At 44.2% G+C, this 21,170-nt stretch overlaps 1 protein-coding gene across 5 annotated transcripts in view; it reads left to right on the top strand.

Annotated features, from left to right (window-relative positions):
- The window catches only part of USP46 (ubiquitin specific peptidase 46), a 60,325-nt gene extending 40,101 nt beyond the window's left edge, over positions 1-20,224 (top strand). For 2 of the 5 annotated variants that reach the window (XM_032497330.1, XM_032497334.1), the window contains exons 5-9: positions 1,424-1,500; positions 8,771-8,854; positions 10,228-10,425; positions 13,631-13,709; positions 14,582-20,224. In XM_032497330.1, the coding sequence (XP_032353221.1) occupies positions 1,424-1,500; positions 8,771-8,854; positions 10,228-10,425; positions 13,631-13,709; positions 14,582-14,683 (540 nt within the window). In that variant the 3' untranslated portion in view covers positions 14,684-20,224. The other 3 variants (XR_004326229.1, XM_032497346.1, XM_032497350.1) reach the window with 3 other exon arrangements.
- The last annotated feature ends 946 nt before the right edge of the window (positions 20,225-21,170 follow it).

Below are 21,170 nucleotides of genomic sequence, written 5' to 3'. Positions count from 1 at the left end.
GCAGGCCGGCAGGGGCTGCGCTCTGGACCAGGCATGGCTGGGGCACCTCAGGGAGAACGGCTCTCCTCCGGGGGTCGCTCATCTTCTGGGGAACAGTGGGTAGCCTGGGTTACCCTTCTCATGGTGATGGCAGAGTGCAGGAGAGCAATCTCATGTGATACCCACAGTGCAGTAGCCCATTCCCAACTTTTGGACCATTTTAGGCCATTACGATGTTTTGCCCCTCCCTGATTTGTTGAGTGCTTACTTCTTTAAGCACTTTACATGTATGAAATAGATACTCTTGCTGCCCCCACTTTGCAGGTGAGAAAACTGAGGTGCAGAGAGGCTAAGTACCTGGCCTAAAGTCATCTACTTTCTAAGTGACAGAGAGAGGATGTGGAGCTGGGCAGCCTGCCTGTACCCATTCTTGTGTGTACTTGGAAAAGTATAAGGGATTGTGTCCGCATCCCTGAATGTTTCTTTAGATAATTTCCCAGCAGTGAAGTATTGAGTCACAGGATAGTTGTCACATTTACAGGAATATTATTTTCGTTTTGCTGCCTGTTGCCTGGGCAGCTCAAAGTTGCTGCTGAGCTAGTTTGTCCCTCCCACTCCAAGACAGAAGAACACCAGGCTTGCTGGTGGGCTGCTGGGAGGCAAGCCTCAGTTGGTGAGCTTCCATGAGCACAGACCCCGAATTGGGGTGGTGTGAGCTGTGGGGGCAGAAAAGCATCAGAAAGCTGGTGACCAGCTTGGCTGAGAGTTGTCCACAGTCTGATGGGCCCGTGTAAGCCAAGGCTCCCAGCCAGCTCCAGGTCTGCTTGTTCTCACGGACAGCATGGGGGGTGGTCTGCAGATGATGACTCTTCCTGGGCCAGAGGACAACTGTATGTGTAGTGAGCGTGACCTTCCAGCCCATAGCACACTAGGCTCCCTGGCCACACTCGCAGTTTGAGTGATGGCACAAGAGGAAGGGACTGATTTTAAGGGACTGGCAGGAAGTACAGACAACTTAACTCAGGGTGATCATCTGAGCAGGAGGCTTTTTAAGGCTGTGGGCCTTCTTGCATTTCCATTGTTACCATTCTGCCAGTCTGAGCCCTATGGGTACCTGTGCGATCCTTCCTACTTTGAAATAGCGGGGGAAATGAATGGACAGGAAGAGAAATTGGGTTGAATTTTAGTTATGAAAAGTCTGAATCAAAGCTGAGATGCAGATAAGGTTAAATTGAGAATTTAGGGTTTTCTCTTGTTCTGGATTGTTTTCAAGGTAGCTGGTTGCCAGTAAGTATACATGTATAAAGCCACATATGACTTTGACTGCCTTTGTGGTTTTTGGTTACTGTAAGTGTTCAGAGTTTTAGCTACTTGAGTATTACGTATTATGTTTCTAATATCTTCTTTCTTTCTTTCTTTTTTTTTTTTTTTTTTTTTGCTTCAGGTTAGTAGCAAAGATGAAGATTTTCTTGACCTTTCTGTCGATGTGGAGCAGAATACATCTATTACCCATTGTCTAAGGTAACCTCATGAATTCTGACTGTGGTCTGAGCTTTTGATCAGGCTAGTAAGTAAGTAGGAGAAAAAAAATCCTGTATTTCTTCAGGAGATAATCTTCCTTTTTGTTAAACCAATATAATCCTATTATTTTCTATTTCTTCTTTCCCAAGAGAGATTAAAAATAAGTATATGTGGTCTGGAGAAGAGTCCTGCTGAGAAGAGAGAGGATCAAGTGGAAGTCATTAGTCATTATGTTTAAAATAAGTTTTTAATCTTTAATACAGATGTATACTTTGGCCTCCATCAGTCTCTCACACACAGACACAGTCACAGAGTCACACAATGAAGTTGAAAAGTGCTACAGATGCCCACCATTAACTTTCTTTTCCTAAGCTAATGTGTTATTTCAAAAATTATGCCCTTTTGAGCTGAGAACCGATGAGGGCATTGCCTTCCCCTCCGTCCTTTAGCATTGTGTGGAGATCATTCATGGACAAAACTTCGTCCCCATGAGAGGTGAGGGGAGATAAGCAGCCAGGAGGGTAAGCACGACACACAGCCGGGATCACTGCAGGTACTGCATGTTGCCTTGTGTGCTGAAAACGTGCCCAGAGTTAATATAAAGACACGATTCCCTTGTCCTGTCCTTACTGCCTTCTCCTCCTTTCAACAGGGCATTGTGAGCACTTAAAATTAGCCTGGCCTTGTTCTGGACGCTGGAAGTAGAGGAGGGAGGGTTGGAGACACATCTCACAAGCACTTACATTCCAGTGGGACTCCTCGGACGGGGACCCACGCTTTGAAGGAGAGTGCCTGGTAGTGGGGGCGCCGGTGTGGACTGAGTGGTCAGGGCCGGCCTCCCCACTGCTCAGGATACCCCAGCTCAGAGACGTTTTATCGTGTCAAAACAAGGCAGTGTTGTTTTTATCAGTGGGAACTGGGTGACAGAGTTGTTCTAGCAGGAGTTCGGTTCACTTAGAACTCTTTAGCACGGACTACAGGGACTTGCTGTGGCCGTTGACCGTCAGAAAGTCATCTTTCAGGGCAAAGGCACCGACTTAAACCTGGAAGAGCTTCTTGGTTCATCGGGTGTCATGTATTGTGCAAGCTGGGGGCTGACTGCTCTCCGATCCCCAGGAGTCTGAGCCAGCCCCCACACCCCATAGTTACCTTAGTGCCTCCTGTTGGTTTGGCATTTCAGTCCTTGTCTCAAATTCCTTGGGTCCAGGTGTGTAGGACACATTTGTTATCTCTTTGTTTGCAAAGTGTGCTGTAGGTCAGGATGGCCCTTTTTCTCCTGAGTGGTTCTCTTTATGGCGTGGGCTCCTGATATTCCTGTGAAAAAGAAGCCATTTTCAATTTCCCCGATGTTTTGTGGTCACAGGGAGTAGAAAAAGTTAAGGTTGTGCCAACACTGGTCGTAGGTGCAGGAATGGGAGGAAAGGTATTCCTTCCCCATTCTCCTTCTTTGAGAAGGGGAGTTAAGGAGAATTTGGAGTTAGGAGGCTGACTGCTTCTCCTCCCATCTAAGAAATCCCTGAGCTGTTCAAAAGGGCAGATGGCAGTTGCTGTAGCTTTGAGACCAACCAGGTAAAGGGCTAATTTTAGTTATAATTTCAACCTTTGGGGAACCTTGTTATAAACAAATGTGGCCCAGAATTATGTTTCCTTTTTTTTTTTCTTTTTTTTTTTTTTCCTGGAGAAATGTCTATATTGGTGATACATACCTGATGAAGGAGGCTGGAGGTACTTCGAGATGTTAAAGCTGGGAAGGGTGGATACAGAATAGCCTCAGAGTGCCTTTTCCGCAACATCAGATTCTCCTCTGATTGGACTGATATTCCTGAAGGCCCCACCCCAACCCATTTTACATCATCCTTATACTAGACCTTGTCTGACTCACCTAGACCTGCCCTCATATATGCCTTAGAGCTCACCTGCCCAACAGAAATGCAGAGAGGTCTGCTGGGCGTTGCCTGCTGCTGCTCACTGTTGAGAGTTCCGTGGTGGGGGTGGAAGCTTTCCAGCCTCCCCCAAAAGAACCAAGTGCAGGAGAAAAGCCCAAGGAATAGATGATGCCGGCTGATCCTGAGCTTTTTCTGTTTGAGACAAAAGAGGAAATGATTCTAATCTTTTCTGGCCCGTTTTAATGCTTTAATTTGGTTTGCATTCCTCTTTTTTTTTTAACTTTATATATATTTTTATTGAAGTATAGTCAGTTTACAGTGTTGTGTCGATTTCTGGTGTATAGCACAATGCTTCAGTCATACATGAACATACATATATTCATTTTCATATTCTTTTTCACCGTAAGTTACTACAAGATATTGAATATAGTTCCCTGTGCTGTCCAGTATGAACTTGTTGTTTATTTTACATATATTAGCATCTGCAAATCTCAAACTCCCAATTTATCCCTTCCAATCCCCTTCCCCGTCCCTAATAATCATGTTTGTTTTCTATGTCAGAGTCTGTTTTGTACATAAGTTCATTTGTCTTTATTTTATTTTATTTTATTTTTAGATTCCACATATAAGTGATATCATGTGGTATTTTTCTGACTTGATAATCTTCTTTTGTATTAGCTTGGTTTCTTTTTGGTTTTTGTGACTCTATTGTATATTTCTAATTTGTGGTTACCCTATTTTTCAAGTATGTTAACCCCTTAGTATATCTGTTTGCTTTAGACTGGTAGTCATGTAGGCTCAAACTACATCCTAAAAAGAATGAAGGAAAAAAAGAGAGAAAATCTATGTTTTCTTTCTCCCCACTCCCACCTTTTATGATATTGATGTCCTTTTTTTTTTTTTTTAGCATCTTCATGTTTATTCTCTTGCAACTCATTGTAGTTACCGCATTTCCAATTATGGTTTTCTCGTTTCTATAGCTTCTTGCTTCTTTTCTATTTAGAGTAGATCTCTCAATATCTTGTTTAGCATAGGTTTAGTATTGCTGAATTCTTTTAGTTTTTGCTTGTCTGTGAAATTCTTTGTCTCTCCTTTTACTCTAAAGGGTAGTCTTGCCAGATAGAGTATCCTAGGTTCCAGCTTTTTCTCATTCAGAACTTTGAATGTATCTTGCCATTTCCTTCTGGCCTGCAGTGTTTGTGTAGAGAAATGAGCTGAAAGCCTTATGGGGTTCCCTTGTAACTAACTCTTTTTCTCCTGCTGCCTTTAGAATCGTTTCTTTATCTTTAACTTTGGCTATCTCAATTATAATATATCTTGGTGTGGGTCTGTTTGGGTTCTTGTTTGGGACCCTCTGTGCTTCCTGTACTTGGGTATTTGTTTCCTTCTTTAGGTTTGGAAAGTTTTCAATCATGATTTCTTCATACACCTTTTCAATCCCCTTTTCTCTTTCTTCCCCTTCTGGGACCCCTATTATGTGTAGGTTGGCACGCTTTATATTATCCCATAGGTCCCTTATATTGCTTTCATTGGTTTTTACTTGCTTTTCTGTCTGCTGTTCTGACTGGGTGATTTCTGTTATCCTGTCTTCTAAGTCACTTATTCGTTCCTCTGCATTATCTAGTCTGCTTTTTACTGCCTGTAGCTCAGCTCTTACCTCAGCAATTGAATTTTCTCTTTTTAATTGGCTCTTCTGTATAGTTTCAACTTCCTTTTTAAAGTATTCTGTCTCTATTGATGGTCTCTTTTAGCTCCTTCATTGCATCGATCATCCCCTTTTTGAAGTCATGATCTAATAGACTATCGAGGTCTATTTCATTGATCGTTCTTTCAGGGAATTCTCTTGTTCTTTTAGTTGGGAGTGGTTCCTCTGCTGATTCACTTTACTTACATTTCTCTGGCTGTGTGGCCTTCTAGACCCATTTCTGAGCTGTGGTGTGTAGTAGGCAGGGTTGGAGCTCTCCAGTTGGGAAGAATAAGCTGAGATGTCCACTGGGAAGTGCCCTTTGTGGTGCTGACTGTCACTTGTTATAAGGCTTAGAAAGGACTCTTTGTTCATGTTGCCTTTGTGCCCCGCCTAAGCTGCGGGAATGTCGGCCACCCACTCTGGTGTCCCCCAAGTTCTGGGCCCCAAGAACCACCAGCGCAGATCTGCCAATGTCAGGCACTAGGGCCCGCCTAGCGAGCGTGCGGTCACACACCTGAACCCATGGAGTGCCACAGGGTCAGTGCAGACCCCAGCCCAGCCACCAGGCCAGCCTGCTGTAAATACCCGTATTCGCCCCTGCTGTGTGCCAGAACTGCACTCACTGCCTGTCTGTCCCAGAGGGTCCAGAGAGAGGAAATCCACCCTCTCTGCCTGGGGCTGTAAACAAATCTCAGTCCCACTTGTGAAGTTGCAAGGCCACAGGGTATGGATTCAGCTTTCAGTCCCGCCTTCACACACCTCTCCTCAACAATGGAGCCAAGCGGAGACAAAACGGGGGCTCTGGTGTGGCTGTGTTGGGCCCCCCGCCCCCCATGCACAACAGCAATGGTGCTTTTTTATGGGGGTCGCAGGCTGTTCTGTTTCACATACACCCCCAGCCAGAGTTCACACCGCCCTCCAGTCCCCTGTGGCTGCCTTGGTATAGTGGGCCCCAGCCCTCTCCCTGGGCTCGTCACCGATCTCCACCAGGCAGTGTCCGCTCGTCCCTGCTGGCTTGTGTCTAGGGCTGGGCATTGCAGGGGCCCTCAGTGCCAGTGTCTCCTAGTTCTGTCTGCCAAGCGGCTGCCACTTTCTCCTTGGAGCCTCGGAAGCTCCACTTCTGTCCGCGCTGACCTCCTGGCGGGAGAGGGGTATCCCAGCATGAGGGTGCCTTTCTTCCTTTGCTTCCCTGCAGGACTGGTCCCACACTGATTTTTTTCTTTTTTCTTTCTCTTTTTCTCTTACCAGATTTTGTGAGAATCCTGTATTTCAAAGCGAGAGACACTCTGTCAGAGTTCAGTAGGTGTTCTGTGCAGTTCATTGGGTTTGTAGATGCAATTCTCGGTGTATTAGTGGGAGAGGGTGAGCTGTGAGTCTCCACTCTGCCGTCCTGGCACTTCCCCTGGTTTGCATTCTTGAGGGTTTGCTTCTCAAATTAGAATGATGAATTTTCTTCTTTAACATCATGCCTGCCTGTTGCTTCTGATGTGATGTTTTAATCTATCATTTATTTTGATTTTGAAAAGAGTTAAAAAATCAAGCTAAAATTGTAGGATTTAAATGTAAGATCTCTGGCGCCTCCTTCCAGAAGGGATTTTGGTGATCAATTACAGTACATTTTCAATGCACTTCAGTCCCAGAGAAATGATGAAATAAATAGTGGTTAATTTAGGATACAGGTCTAGAGAAGCCATGAAATCCGTATTGTAGCTGAGCTGTAATTCTGACATTTCAAATCTCAGCACTATGTTTTAGGCAGCATGAGCCCTCTATCATAGGAGACTGAGAAAATTTTTTTCTTTTGAAAAGTTCAGGGATGGCCTCAGGCAAAACTTAAAATACGTGAAGTTTATCTTAATAATCCTTCCATGGCCCTTTTGGTATTTTTTGCTTTCCACTTCAGTGCCTTAGTCCCTCCCTGTGGCTCCTGCACAGAAACTTACCTTTCTCCTCCAAGTGCTATGTGTTCTGAAACCACTTTCCTCTTCCTCTGTCCTCCTCTTACTAAAAATTCCCATTCTCCCAGTGTCGGGGAGGGCAGCTAGGTATTAGGAGAAAGTAGCCTTTTAATTCTCCACAAGCTCTCTTTTTAAAACTACTTTTCTTCTTTTTTTTAAATGTCTTTTCTGTTCATTTTGAGAAACTTCTTCTGTGTGCTAGGTTTATATATAGCCCCATCACAAATCCATGTCAAATGCTTATCTCTTAAGTTTCTCTGACTCTTGGTAATCCAATGACTAGGAGGATGGTTTCAGATAGTGGTAAATGCTCAGAAGAAAGCAAGACAGCAATAGGACAGGGGCTGGATGGGTTTGGAGAGAGTGGCTGGGGAAGTCCTCCCCAAAGAGGTGACATTTAGGCTGAGCTCTGGGCCAGCCATGGAAGCATCTGGAAAGGAGCTACCGATGCAGATGCCCTGCAAATGCCCTGAGGCAGGAGGGCATGGCACAGCCAGTGGGGCTGGAGCAGAGTGGAGGTGGGGCTGGGTAGGGGGTGAGTCGGAAGAGCAGTCAGGGTCTGAGGACACACAGCCGGTTGGCTACGGCAGGAAATTGGGATTTTATTCCTCCGTGCACTGAGAAACCACTGAAGGGGTTTAGATGGGGGAATCAGTTGTGTGAAATGGTTTGTTTGACCTGCGGTGCACACTAAATGGTGTAAATGGCTCACTGCCTGTGTCTCCAGTAGACTGTGAGCTGTGTGAGGGCAGGCGTTCTCTGAAGACCTAGCACAGGGCACTCCCAGTCCACATTGAGGCATGTGATGAACGAACGATCTATGTTTTCTTTTGCTAAGCCCTGTTTCAATGGCTGAGTCATTAACACCATGTAAATAGCATTTGCTGTTTAATAAAGTCTGATCATTCTGGTGCTAGGACACTCCCTGTGAGTAAGGAAAGACTTTTTCAGGACTCGAGGGTATTACTGTATTCTGGCTGTTTTTTCAGCCTTTGAAGCAGTACCACAGGAATGTTAAGTAGACTCGATGACCAGAGAAGAATGAGAAGCTATGACATTTTAAAAATGAAAACTACAAGTAGTCCAGTAAAACCGCCTGACATGGATGTCACCTCACAATGGCCTTTGTTCTCAGAAGGAGGCAGGCTGAGCTCTTACCTCCCGGCATGTGGGGAGGTGGGGGCAGGCAGTGGCAGGAAGCAGCCATCTGGGAATTTGGGACTTTCTTAGTTCAAAGTGAAGGCCATTGAATATGGCTTAAATTTTATCATCTTTTGTGCTCTTTGGAAAATAGAGACCACCTGAGACATACTGTTTGTCATTAACTGCATAATAATGTCACCTTGCATTTTGTGTGATTGACGTTTTTGGACTCGACTCTCACTCTAATGGTGGGCTTTTTACTGTAGTTAGTATTTTTCTGTTGTAATTTTATCTCCGTTTGCAGGTATTCTCTGTTAAACCCTGAGGTTTTCTCTGAATCAGTTGGAAACCCTAATTTAGATCTCTCTGTTCCATTAAATAAAGCTGTCCTTGAAAATCTCTCGTGGTGGAGTCAGCCCAGCCCGGTGCACGTGCTCTGCTGGCATCACAGCACCTGCTCCCAAAAAGGTTCTTTTCTTCTCACCTCTTTCCCCACATTCCCTTAAACATTACCCTGCAGGTAATAGAGAGTTTCAAACATGGTAAACCGAGTACACATTGGACCTCTTTTAAGTTGAAAATATTTTTCTTTGCAGAGACTTCAGCAACACAGAAACACTGTGCAGTGAACAGAAATATTATTGTGAAACATGCTGCAGCAAACAGGAGGCCCAGAAAAGGTGAGTGAAGGGTTTAGCCTCGGAGGGTGGCTTTGTGTAGTCAGAAGGAACCAGACTGGGGCTGCACAGATCTGGTTGTGAGTCCCAGTCCCACGGGCTTGTTGCCAAGTAGCTTTGGAGAAGTCAGTTACCCTCCTCACTGGAAAATTAGGGTAAGAATGCCAACCTGGGGGAGTGCACCCATTCGTCCGATTGTTCGTCCATCATTCTGTTCATTTGTTTGTTCAGTGTGCCAGGTACTCCTGCTGAGTGAACAAATGGTGAGCAGGTATGATCACTCTCCTCTTAAAATTAAAGGGGAATTACAAAAAGGACTTAGCATAATGCATAACACATAGTGACCACCTGATAGTGTTGTTAGTATTGCCTCAACATTGGAACTTCTTATTTAAAAGACGTAAGAGGTTAAAAAAAAAATCAAATGTTTAATAAGGAATCACGAAGAAATCAGTAACATCGGTTCTCTGGGTAGGTGATAAGAAAGTTGCCCCATTCCAAGTTGCTGCAGAACCTGAGGTTGCCCATGTTCACCAGCACTAGCCAGTCACAGCTCTTAGACAATCTGAGATAACCAGCCATTGCCTGTGTCCTGCCCCCAGAAGCCAAAAAAAACTTGACATTTTAATTATCCTGGGAAGCCCTATTGTGAGTTAAATTTACCCTGCCCGTGGCTGTGGCACATTCAAGGTAACTCACAGAGGCTCATTCCTGCCGTCTGAAGCCTTCAGGGGTGAGCATTGTCCAGACTTGGCCCCAGAAACCTCACATCCGTTAACATCTCCAGTGCTCTCATGAACCCATTTTGGGGAATATAGCCCTAAGCCAACCCCTGTGTTTACAGGTGAGGAAACCGAGAGCCAGAGAAGGGAAAGAACTTGCCCAGGGGCACAGGAGGGGAGGGAGTGTGGGCCCAGCATGCTGTCTTATCTGCTGGCCTGCAGCGGGCTGTGTCTCAGGTTTCCCTGCCGGTCCGTCCTCAGAACCTGTGCAGCCAGACCGCACCCTTCTGCTTGTCCTCAACCTCCTTTTTCTTTGGGGGGATCCACCAAATCCTGTTCCTCCCTGGGAGGCAGAGGGCAGTGATGTGGAGTTGCACAGCATAGTTTTATTGGTACAAAAGTTCTGCGATGTCTCTTTGAGCAGAGTTTCCCCTGTTGCCCTTTTCTCTGCTGGCTGGGCTCCGGTTAGCTAAGTCTGCAGGAGAAGTCAGCTCTGCATAAGCGAACGTACTTCTGTTCCTGTGAGCAGTTTGGCTGTTTGCTGGTTTGAAATTTGCTGGACCCTCTCCTGCTCTCCATTTGTGCAGGCAGCGGTGTATCCTGTTCCCCTCACAGGGTTAGGTACCACTGATTCTCTACTTCATGGTTTCTTAGGATGAGAGTAAAAAAGCTGCCCATGATCTTGGCCCTGCACCTCAAGCGATTCAAGTACATGGAGCAGCTGCACAGGTACACGAAGCTGTCTTACCGCGTGGTCTTCCCGCTGGAGCTCCGGCTCTTCAACACCTCCAGTGACGCGGTGAACCTGGACCGCATGTACGACCTGGTCGCGGTGGTGGTTCACTGTGGCAGGTGAGCGCGGCGGGAGCGGGGTGCGCGAGGGAAGTGCCGTCCCCAGGCCAGAGCAGACCCCGCCACGCCCTTCCTGGGGGGTGAGGCTCAGTGGTAACGGTGCTTTAGGGGGATCGCCTCCAAGCTCCAGTCTGTTTATCAACTCTAAACAAATCTAAACATACATCATAAAATAAAATAATAAAGTAAAAATAAAAAATAAATGCATCATCATCATAATGTTCTATCACAAGGGAAATAATTTAATCTCCATTGGATACAAATGATACTTAGGAGGAGTTTGAAATAACATGGAGAAATAAATGTTTATGCTATGATTTTAATTTGTTAAAAACCAGGTTACGTATATAGTAGGATCTCAAAAGTATTTTAAGATGTATGAATAAAGACTGGAAGCTTCTCTTAAATTTGGAGAAACAAAATATTTTGCTGAAAGTCTCTGAAGAAATATTTTTTATTTCATAATTTGGTGTAAGCATGCAAAAGTCTGTTGAAAATTCACCTGTTCACTATCCTTCGCTTGGCTGAGAGGCGTTTGTGTCCCCTCCCTGGGATCAGCAGGCTCTCTCCGGCTTGTAGGCTTTAGATTGGGGCCTGTCACCAAGCAGGCGTCCTCTCCTCTCCATCCACCTGGATCCCATCTTGGTGAACAGACCATTACCAAGAGGATATGTGGTTCCGTGTGGAAGAATGGATGGATTGATTTTTTTGCCATACTGGGTGGGTGGTATCAGAATCTGTAACTTCACATCTGAAACACCTCATTTTTGTTCTGTGCAGAGTAGCTTTAAGTCACAGGTTGTTTTCTTACATTCTCAGAGAGCTGTATTTATTGGTCAGTTTTAAGCTACCTTTGTATTTCCCCTGAAGAATGTGTCTAACAGTCTTTTTTTGGGGGGGTGATTAGGTTTATTTATTTATTTATTATTAGTTAGGTGTGTTTGTTTGTTTGTTTTTATGGAGGTACTGGTGATTGAAGCCAGGACCTCATGCACGCTAAGCAGGCACTCTACCACTGGGCTACACCCTCCCCCAACAGTTAGTCTTTTAAAGAATATGGGGTCCAGTGATCTGGAAACTAGCCGTGAACACTGGGCTGGGAGGAGGTCTTGGGGCAGGCAGAGCCTGGTACCTGGAGGGTCCCTGGTGGCCAAGGTGGGCGGGGTGGACGGGTGACAGGAAGCAGAGCACCCTGGGATGTGGGGACCACAGGGGGTTTCAGAATGGATCTCTCTGGTGCCAACTCTAATCCCTGGGGGCACTGGTGAGGACGAGGCAGAGATCCACTTATGAGAACTGGGGGACGAGTGGGAGGTGGGGTTCAAGAATGGTCAGCTTCTTTAATGGGCGCCCAAGGTCAGAGCAGCCCTGGGAGCAAGGGAGAGCTGGTGCCGAGTCATGCATGCTACTCACGAGGATGCTTTAAATTCCTCCCTGCTAGAGTGCTCGCTTTGGCAGTACATATACTAAATTCCACCCCGCTAGAGGTGGGGCTGTTCTCATACACAGAGCGGGGCTGCCCATGCACAGGGATCAGGTGGCTTCCGGCCGTGGGCACTGGGAAGCTCCAAGTTTGGGGAACTGAGCGCTCCCTTCTCATGCCGGGACCTCCTGGCCCACTGTTGCCTTGGGTGCACAGCCTCATTCATTGATCTCTCCTGCAAATATTTTTCAACCCGTATTTCCTGGGTTCTGTGGCAGGATCTGAAGGTACTGCAGTGAGCAAGACTCACAGGGGCCCTGCCCTCATGAAGCTGAGGATCTAGCAGGAAAGACAGATAATTAACAAGTAAACGCACCAGCCTGCCACCACCGAAAACCACTGCCAAGTAACTGATTATCTTGATTAGCGCTCTGAGGAAGAAACAGGGCGATGACAGAGAGCAGCGGGAGGCACCTCTCCAGGGAAGGTGGTCGGCAGAGATTTCTCTACCGAGGTGACATTTGAGCGGAGGCCTAAGGGATAAAAAGGGCCAAGAGTACAAACGTGGGGCGGGGGCGGGGGGACCATTTCAGGCATTTCCGGCAAATGCAAAGCCCAAGGCAGGAGCGGGTGATGTGTGTGAACAGACGAGGCCAAGTGGGCTGGAGGGGAGGGGTGGCCGGGTGAGGTTGGAGAAAGGCAGGAACAGAGCCTGTGGGTCATCTTGTATTTAAAGAAAGGCAAATACAGCTTCACTTTGATGGTGCATTGGAAAAAACAACCCAAAACTCTAGATTTACAGTTAAATTCCTCTCAGTTGTGCAAATCTGATGACAGTAACTGCTGTGTAGTTGTTCCTCCTGCTTTTTTTTAATAGCGTGTAATAATGTAACTCTCTGTTTTCCTATTTGTTATTATTATGGTTTAACATCCTCTAAAACTTCAGACACATTATGTCGCTCCTCAAAATTCCCAAGCGTCTTCCTGGCTCACTCTCAGAGAAGTCCGGAATCTTAACCACGGTACCCCCTTCGCCTCCCCTCCTCCACGCCCCGGGCCCGCTGGGCTCTGGCTTCCTGATGTTTGGTGAACACGCCGAGAGCTCTTCCCGCCCCTTCTCACCCCTCACACTTGCTCTTACCCCTTCCTGAAACTTCTCTCATATGGTCACATGACTTGTTTCACACACACATACTCTCACCTCTTTCCTTCAGGGAAATTTTCTTCTGCTAAAATTTCATGTTATCGGAGAGGCTTTCTGTCATCACTTTGTATCGAGTAGTGCTTCTCTCTGTCACTCACCACCCCGTGACTCTGCTTTATTCCTCCCGGCACTTAGCACCACCTGAAATCTATTGATATTATAGCCTGCTTATTACCTCTCCAACCCTGACCTCAAGAGAGTGGGGGCTTTGTCTTGTTCACTGCTTTTTTTGGCCTCACAGCCAGAATGAGTCTGGCACATCATAGGTGTACAGTAACTGTAAGTTTGTATTTGTTGCATTTGAATGTCTGTTTTCCCCCGTGGGTTGTGAGTGCTTAAGAGACAAACGTTTTACTCACCTTTCCCTTGTGCCCAGCACAGCATCGGCATCTGGATGTTACTCCATGAGTTGTGGCCAAACGAATGTGGACGTAGACACGACCTATACTGAGTTCTCTGTCCTGGTGATAGAGTTTTGTTTTTTTTTCTAGTGAATCACTGTATCTAAAGAGCTACATAGCATTTTATAAAGCAGTAAATGTTAACCTGGTAACTTGCTTTGGTTTGTTCTTTTCCAGTGGTCCTAATCGTGGGCATTATATTACTATTGTGAAAAGTCATGGTTTCTGGCTTTTGTTTGATGATGACATTGTAGAGGTTGGTATGCAGATTATTATATCATTGGGGTGGGGCGTAGACATTTTGGGATGTGTATGTAAAGTAGGTTTTTCTAAAGTAGGTCTGTTTTCCCATAATCTGAGTTGAAAACAACCTTCATTTCTCTCCAAGCTCAATTCTGCTGCTCCCCATCCTCTCTGGAAGGGGCGAAGGGGTGTGACCATGGGCTTGTGAGTACTGTGTTCTTGTTCAGTTAACTGATCAGCCATAGACATGGGACCTCTTTGCTGTCATATTTACATGTAAATCCTGTTTACTACTGTGACTAAAGCCCTGTCTGGTACAGACCAAATAAACTTTGAAGTTCTATTAAAATTACTTTGTTACACCAAATTTTTCTTATATTGATTATTTTTTAAAAATTCTTTCAGTCTGTTAAACCTGGAAATCTTTATATTACACTTAAGTGTTCTGTATATTGATTTTTATTTTTTTGTATTTTGATTTTGTTGTAAAGGAGTATCAGCTGGAGAGAATTCCACACTCAAAGACATGGTCTATTTTAGCCCACTTAGGGTAGCACTAAAGGAAGTAAACTCTGCTGACCTGGAAGAATTAACGTTATTCCCAAGAGCTCCCCCAGTTTATCATTTGATAGCAGAAGTCCTGGCTTCTTCAAAGAGTGCCCCCCTATGGTTGACAGATTGAAGGGTGACTTTCTTCCCTCACAGTTCACGATGCATGTAATCATGTCTCCCTGTCAAGTCTGTGGAATTCTGTTTGCTATTGAAAGTCCCCAACTGTGAATTTATGACAGTTTCTTACATTTTCTCGTGCATTCCATTTTTTCTTTCCTTCTCCCAGAAATCATGTTAAACCATTGTATTGTTTTATTTCTCTCTTTCTTGCAGAAAATAGATGCCCAAGCTATTGAAGAATTCTATGGCCTGACATCAGATATATCAAAAAATTCCGAATCTGGATATATTTTATTCTATCAGTCAAGAGAATAACTCACAGAGCTGTGGGACTGATTCAAGTGGGGGAAATGTTCAAAGCACTCTCACCTGGTTTCCCAGACGTTCCTCTTCCTCAGCGGCCACCAGGTGTTACCCCGAGTCTCGGTGGTCTGGCCATGTTACACTCTCTCTCCCTCGTTTTTCTACATGCAGCACTACTCGTGGTTTTGTTTTAGTCTGAGGTGGAGTTAACTACAATCAGACTGTAGTAAGGGTTAGGGGAATAACTTTTGTTAATTTTAGGGTTGGGTACATGCTGTGTCACCTGCTATGTGTCTGGCTGAATTAGAATGACAGTTCCTACGAACGTCGAGTCTATTGGGGTCTTAGCTAAACTTCCTAAATGGCTTCCGGGGTCTCCTTCAATGCATTCCTTTAACTTGTCCCTGGAAACACTGCTACCCATCTTTAGCTTCTCTGCCTCTTTTCTGACAGAAGGACAGAAGAATTGGGTAGACATTCACCTCTTAGAGCTGGAACTATAGCTTTAAGTTTGTGCAAGTGAAGATGTTTAAAAGTGAGTAACCTCAAAAGTGAGACCGCCCCCCAGGTGGAGCAGGGCGAAGAGAAGCCGTGCCGGTGGCTCGCGTCTGCCCGGGCTGTGCTCACCTCGCCAGCACGATTCCCGGGCCCGGGAGGTGCGGAGCTCAGGGCAGGCGAAGCCAAGACGAGGGAGCTTTGGTGCACAGTGGAGACTTCCTTTTCTTATCTTTCTACCAAAATCGAGTTTCAGGAAAATAACTCTGCTCTTTGTTTTTAGTGACACTTTTCTTCTGTCCCGTGAGTTGTATCTATCTTTTATCCAGCACTGCTAAGTTTTCCAAGGTATCTTTCTGATCCCGCTGGTGTTTCGCGGCCAGTAGTGGCAGGGCTGAGACCACGGTGACTGCCTCAGGTGCAGCTCTCCTTGGCCAGTCGGCACCGACACCATCCTTTACTGAGAAGAACCAAATTACTCACCTTGCCCACCATCAGCCGCGTTGGACAGCTGTTGACATTTGAACATTTCAGTCTGTTTACTGAGGCGCTGGCGAGCCCCAGGGCTAATGTGGAAACTTCTCTCCAGGAGACACTGGAGTTAGCTGGGTTTGAAGGTGGGGAAAAGGAAGTGTCAGTAGGCGAGTGGAGGGATGGACAAAGTGGTGGCGTGTCTTTGGCTCAGACTCCTAGAAGGCTCGACACAACGGAGCATTTTGGAAGAACCTCATCTCACCATAGTTACTTTTACCTTTTTCACTTTTGTTATATGTGTATTTATTAGATCATTTGCATATTGGTACCTTTTATTAAAAAGGGTCGATATGGTGTTTTGCTGTTGAGCTGGTTTTTGGTTTCTTACAAATATTATGAGTTGCAGATCTTGGCTTCCTTTGGGAAGTCCATTGGCTTCCATACACTATAATATACTGTGAACCTGTTACTTTGTTACCTAATAAATCAGCGAACGAACATGCAAACTTTTGGCATAATGTGAACTAAAATTGCAATTGAAAATATTACTGGCCATTTTGCAACAAGTAAGAGCATAGCACTTTATCTGTATGAAAACTGGATTTCTTATCTTGGAAATATCTTGAACTGTTTATCGCTCAGAACTTCGATAAGCATGCCAACACTTCATCTGATCATGCTTGAAGTGAACATCTTTTACTTTTCACTGGAGAAGACAAAAACAGGGTGATCTTCACATTATTGTTTTCTACAAGTGATGAAAATATACCTTGCCTTGTTTAGAGGCGAATTCATATTTATAAACATTTTGTCTTTTTTTTTCCTCCATGAAACATGCAGTAATCACTTACCTGGAAGGTGAGTTTTTATTCTGTTTTTAAGGAGAGACACTTTCCAACTGAAGGTGAATGATACAGGGAGCTATTTGTACTACACATAATCCCTATGTCTGACTGCAGGTTGAAACTTTAAGAAAATGATTATTGGTCTCTAATATATTTGAAACTGATACATAAGAAGAACTATTAAAATTATCTTTGAAATGATTCTTGAAGTTAATTTATTAGAAAAAGAAAATTTCAGTTGGAAGCCTACAGAAGTCATATTTAAATGCTAAGTCATAGTTTCAGTGATTTTTTTTTTCTGCAATGTGTAAAAGGTTTTTCCCAGTGACTTAACTGAAGTAATTCATTTCAATATTAAGAAAGGATCAGGAAAAAAAAGTCAATTAAAATTCAGTATTCATGGATAAATTTTTGGAATTAAAAAATACATATCGAAGATAATACAAAGACATTAAAATGGTCATGTGATGAAGGAAAAGAAGACTGAAAAAAGACCAAAACACACTTACCCGCCAACACTCCATCAGTTTTTTAAACTTTAGAGCTATCCAGGAATTTCTTCCCTCTTCCTCTTTAATAAATGACAGAAACACAAGGCAGCTACGTTCTGCACCCCCACCCCCAGTCATTTCACTTTATGTGAAGACGATAGCACATAAACACTTCTTTCTTTTCCATCCTTCATTCGCTGCGTGAAGCAGAGAGTGGAGTGGGATACGAGAGACCATCCTGAGGTCAGACAGCACAAAGGCTCAGCGGTATTCCCACAGTGGCCAGCTTTTTGTGTCACTTTCTGGCAGGAGTGAAACCTGCTGTATTTCTTTTAACTACTGGGTGTTTTAAAATAAGTTACAGTGTTTGACACTTAAAAAAGAGAAGGACTGTTTGCTTTATTGGTTACTTCCTTGTTTAACGTCTAGACTATGGTACAGTGTGCTAAAACGTCGTTTGTTTAACAGCCCACGTTGGTAGAAGGCTATTTTTTGTCTTGTTATTCCGATGCATTTTCCATTCCTAGGCCACGTGAAGTGGGCTGGTTTGAAGGGAGCCAAGGAACCACACAAGAGGGTGGTAGGTTTGACGAGGAAACTAGTCTTGTTGGTTTTATAGCCTGATATATTTTGGATTTCAGATGAAATGGGGAAAAAGATGACAGAAATGGTCCCTATGCGTTTATTTTCATGGATACCCTGAATTTTCATGGGCATGCCTAATAATGAACTAGGTTCTAACTAGAGCTTAGGGCTTATTTTAGATATTGGAGTGTAGCTTTATTACAGATGGATTTTATCTTTAAACACTGCATTTTGATCAACTTTGTATATTCATGTGTATTAAAATATTGTGTACTAAATGTTTTGCCCTCGTTTGCTATTATATGGTCAAGGCATTTATCAGCACTAGTGTGATTAACTCATGTAAATGGCATGGGTCAGGGAAAATGATTTCCTATGTTTCTGCCTAATTAAGTTTCTGTTTTCCAGTATTACATTAATTTATTTTTGGCTTCCATTTCTGTATAACCAAAATAGTTACTGTATTTGTGTGGCATTCATTTATTTGACTTTGTTGCTAAAAAAAAATTTTTTTTAGTTTTTATTTAAAATAATCTGTACCTTATTTTTTTTATGTAACCAATTCAAGCACTTTAAGCAATAATGTCAATCTTGTGAAACTTCAATCAGTTTAACACCCTGCCTCTAAAATTGTTTGCAAAAAATAAATAAATAAAATAGGAATTCTCTTCCTAGAGAATTATATCTGGGTAGTGTTACACACATGGACTTTAAACCCTTTTTTATAAAATGTGAGTTATTGGCAAGTCTCAGGTAATCATTCCAAAGTTAATTTTGAAGCATTGAAAAGAATACTCTGGTCATTGTAACAGGTAAAGTTCCTGCTGCTGTCCAGGTTTGTAAAGTTAGTTTTCTGAAGGTAACTCACCACTTTTTTTGAGTGAGAAAGATCAACAGAATGAATCCAGAAACCTATGTCTGGGGAATAGTCTCAATTTGCTATCAGTGAGAAAAAGAATTAGGGGCAGGTATGTTAGGCATCTGGCGAATTGCTTAGCTGAGATTTTGCATAGAAAATGCCCTTTGCCAGTTATGAAATAAAAGATCCATACCCCAAATAAGGAAGTGGCTTCCAGCTCTTTGATCCCATCAGCATCTGGTTTCTAGGAAAGAGTAGGAGTGTGGTCCTGGCCGCGGGTACAACAGCCAGCCCCAGGCTTCCGGGCAGTGCCTGAGCTGTGGAGACTGCAGCCAGGTGCATGCCCGTGTCCTGTGGTCTCAGAGTGTGCCCCCTCCCGCCCACCAGGGCCGAGACTCAAGCTTGCTGTTAAAATGCTTAAGGCTTCCCCTCCCCCCACCCCCAAACAGTGACTTCAGGGGTCTGTGTGTGGGCAGACTGTCATCTGAATACACTTGCCTGGGCCCAGTGATGGGAATAAAACCCCACAGACCACGAGCAGAGCGATGTGCCTTTAGGTCTCCAAGTTGATCCATCTTCTCTTGGGGCAGTTCAGGGGGACCTGACTGAACAGAACAGGGGCTCGGTGGGGGACCACCTGCACCAACCTTGAAGGCTGTGGGGATGGAAGACCTCAGGAAAGTGTGTTCCTCTTTCCGGCCTCCTTTTGTCCATCTGTCAAATGGGGTTTATAGGATAGGCTTGTCCCCAGCAGCATGACACTTTCTGGCGAATGAGAAGAGTTGCCCATTTCTCCAAATTTCCATCCCTCTGTTCATTGACACCTTGAACAGAGAATGAAGCCTTCTATATCCATGCTTTATATTTACATGAAGATAAAAATGCCTGCTAAGTCCTTTTCCCCCCGAGGGAAGATTTCGATCTTGGGGATAGTACTTGAGACAAACTTCTTAGACTTGTCCTAGAGATGTCCCAGGAGGAGAGTTTTTTTTTTTTTTTATTCTTCATTGAAGTGTAGTCGATTTACAATGGAGAGATTTTATTATTTAGCACCTGTTATGTGCTAGGCATCATGATAGGAGTTGGGGGATTAAAAAGGTGGAACAGATAGGATCGCCTTCAGTCTCTTGCCTATGAAAAAAGGTGTGTGGAAAAGACATTTACAGTGTGGAGATGACACATGGGGGACGGAATTCATCACAACCTACCAAACTTGGGTATTCGGCCCGAGTCTCCCCTGAGCAGATGGGGCTGCTTCAGCTGGTGCTGTTGGATAAAGCAGGCCGGTCTCTTCTTCCCTTGGATCCCCTTGGAGTCCCACTTTCTTGCCTGTTCTGCCTCTTATTTAGCTCCTAATAGGGACGACATAACTTTAAAAACAATGTGTAAATCCATTATGTTACAGCAATGGACCTGAGCATTTTGCCTCTTCATTTTCATGTTCAAAGAGCCAGAATATTGAAGGTTTTAACAGTGAATTTTATGCATAAATTATCTAAACAATCTCTTTCCATTATTACCGAATAATTAGAGCCTGTCCAGAACTTACCAGCATCAATGAGAGTATGAGTTTTTAAGCTGTGTGACTCATGATTTTATTGGCTTATCCACCTATGTTCTCTTTTTGGGCTCCCTTATGTTTTAATAGTTTAATTAGAAGCTTACGAACAGATGAAAACCAGCTTCATTTTGGTTCTGAGACACCAGAGTTAGAAGTGGCGTTAGATTTTTGTAAAAAGGATTCCTAATTTTGTGCTCATTTCTCCCGTGATGATTTCTTCATAATAAAGTATTTATTAACGACCTGGAGGGTATCGTATTCATGTTGTAAGTTACACGGGTGTGTGTCTTTCACTTTTTTCTTTGCCCCAAGGGAGCGTGCAGTGCTGTAGCAAGGCGGTGTGGAATTCCACAGAAACTCTGCCTAGAAACGTTGGGCATTTGTGTTGTGGGTGGAAATCCTGGTTTGTTCTTACTTCCTCATGGTAGTTTGGGAGGTTGGAGAAGAAAACTGAGACGTAGATTTGACTTGGCAGGAAGCGAAATAATTTAACAGTTGAAACCACCATTTCTATATATTTAACCAAATCCTCCTCTTATCATCCAGCTCAGCTGTATTTGTATTGCAGGATGTCTCTTAATTGACCTTGCCTGCGAGAACATTCTGTGCTGAGGTAACAGAAAATAAACCGAAGAAAAATTTGAGAGCAAGCCTTCCTGTCTTCAGCAGCAGTGAAGCTGTCCCTTCACTATAGCACCTGTCTCAGGTTGAGAAGTGCCTGTTGCCTGTGCTGAGGGGTGGAAAAATATTTTTCAATGGGTTATGAAACATGTGAAGGAGAGATTCATTCTATTGCCCTCCCCACGACCCCTAAGTCCTGTGGAATAAATTGTTTGAGAACTCTTTGAAAAGAAGTTGTTTCTGCAGATTTTTCCATCTCTGTTACCCCAAAGCCCTAAGTAAAAAAAAAAAAAAATGAGTATAACTTAGCGTAGGTCTATTGTCTGTTCCAACTTGGACTTCTGAGGCTTCAGCGGAGGTAGGGGTGAAGGCTGTGGGAGAGAGGAAACCTCCTCCTGGATGTTCATTGATTGACCTGACCCTCAACCCAGGTCACTGGACAAGTCTGGGACAGTTACAAAGAACAAACTCCAGAATCTGTCCTCAGATGGGAATTTGTACAGAATATAGAAGAATAAGGAGGTGGGGGGCAGGGTAGGAGGAGGGAATAAGGCAAAGACCCTTCTAA

The sequence above is a fragment of the Camelus ferus genome, chromosome 2 (assembly GCF_009834535.1).
Source record: "Camelus ferus isolate YT-003-E chromosome 2, BCGSAC_Cfer_1.0, whole genome shotgun sequence".
Taxonomy (NCBI): domain Eukaryota; kingdom Metazoa; phylum Chordata; class Mammalia; order Artiodactyla; family Camelidae; genus Camelus; species Camelus ferus.
The sequence above is the reverse complement of the archived record's forward strand: the minus strand, read 5'-3'. Positions and strand labels throughout refer to the sequence as shown.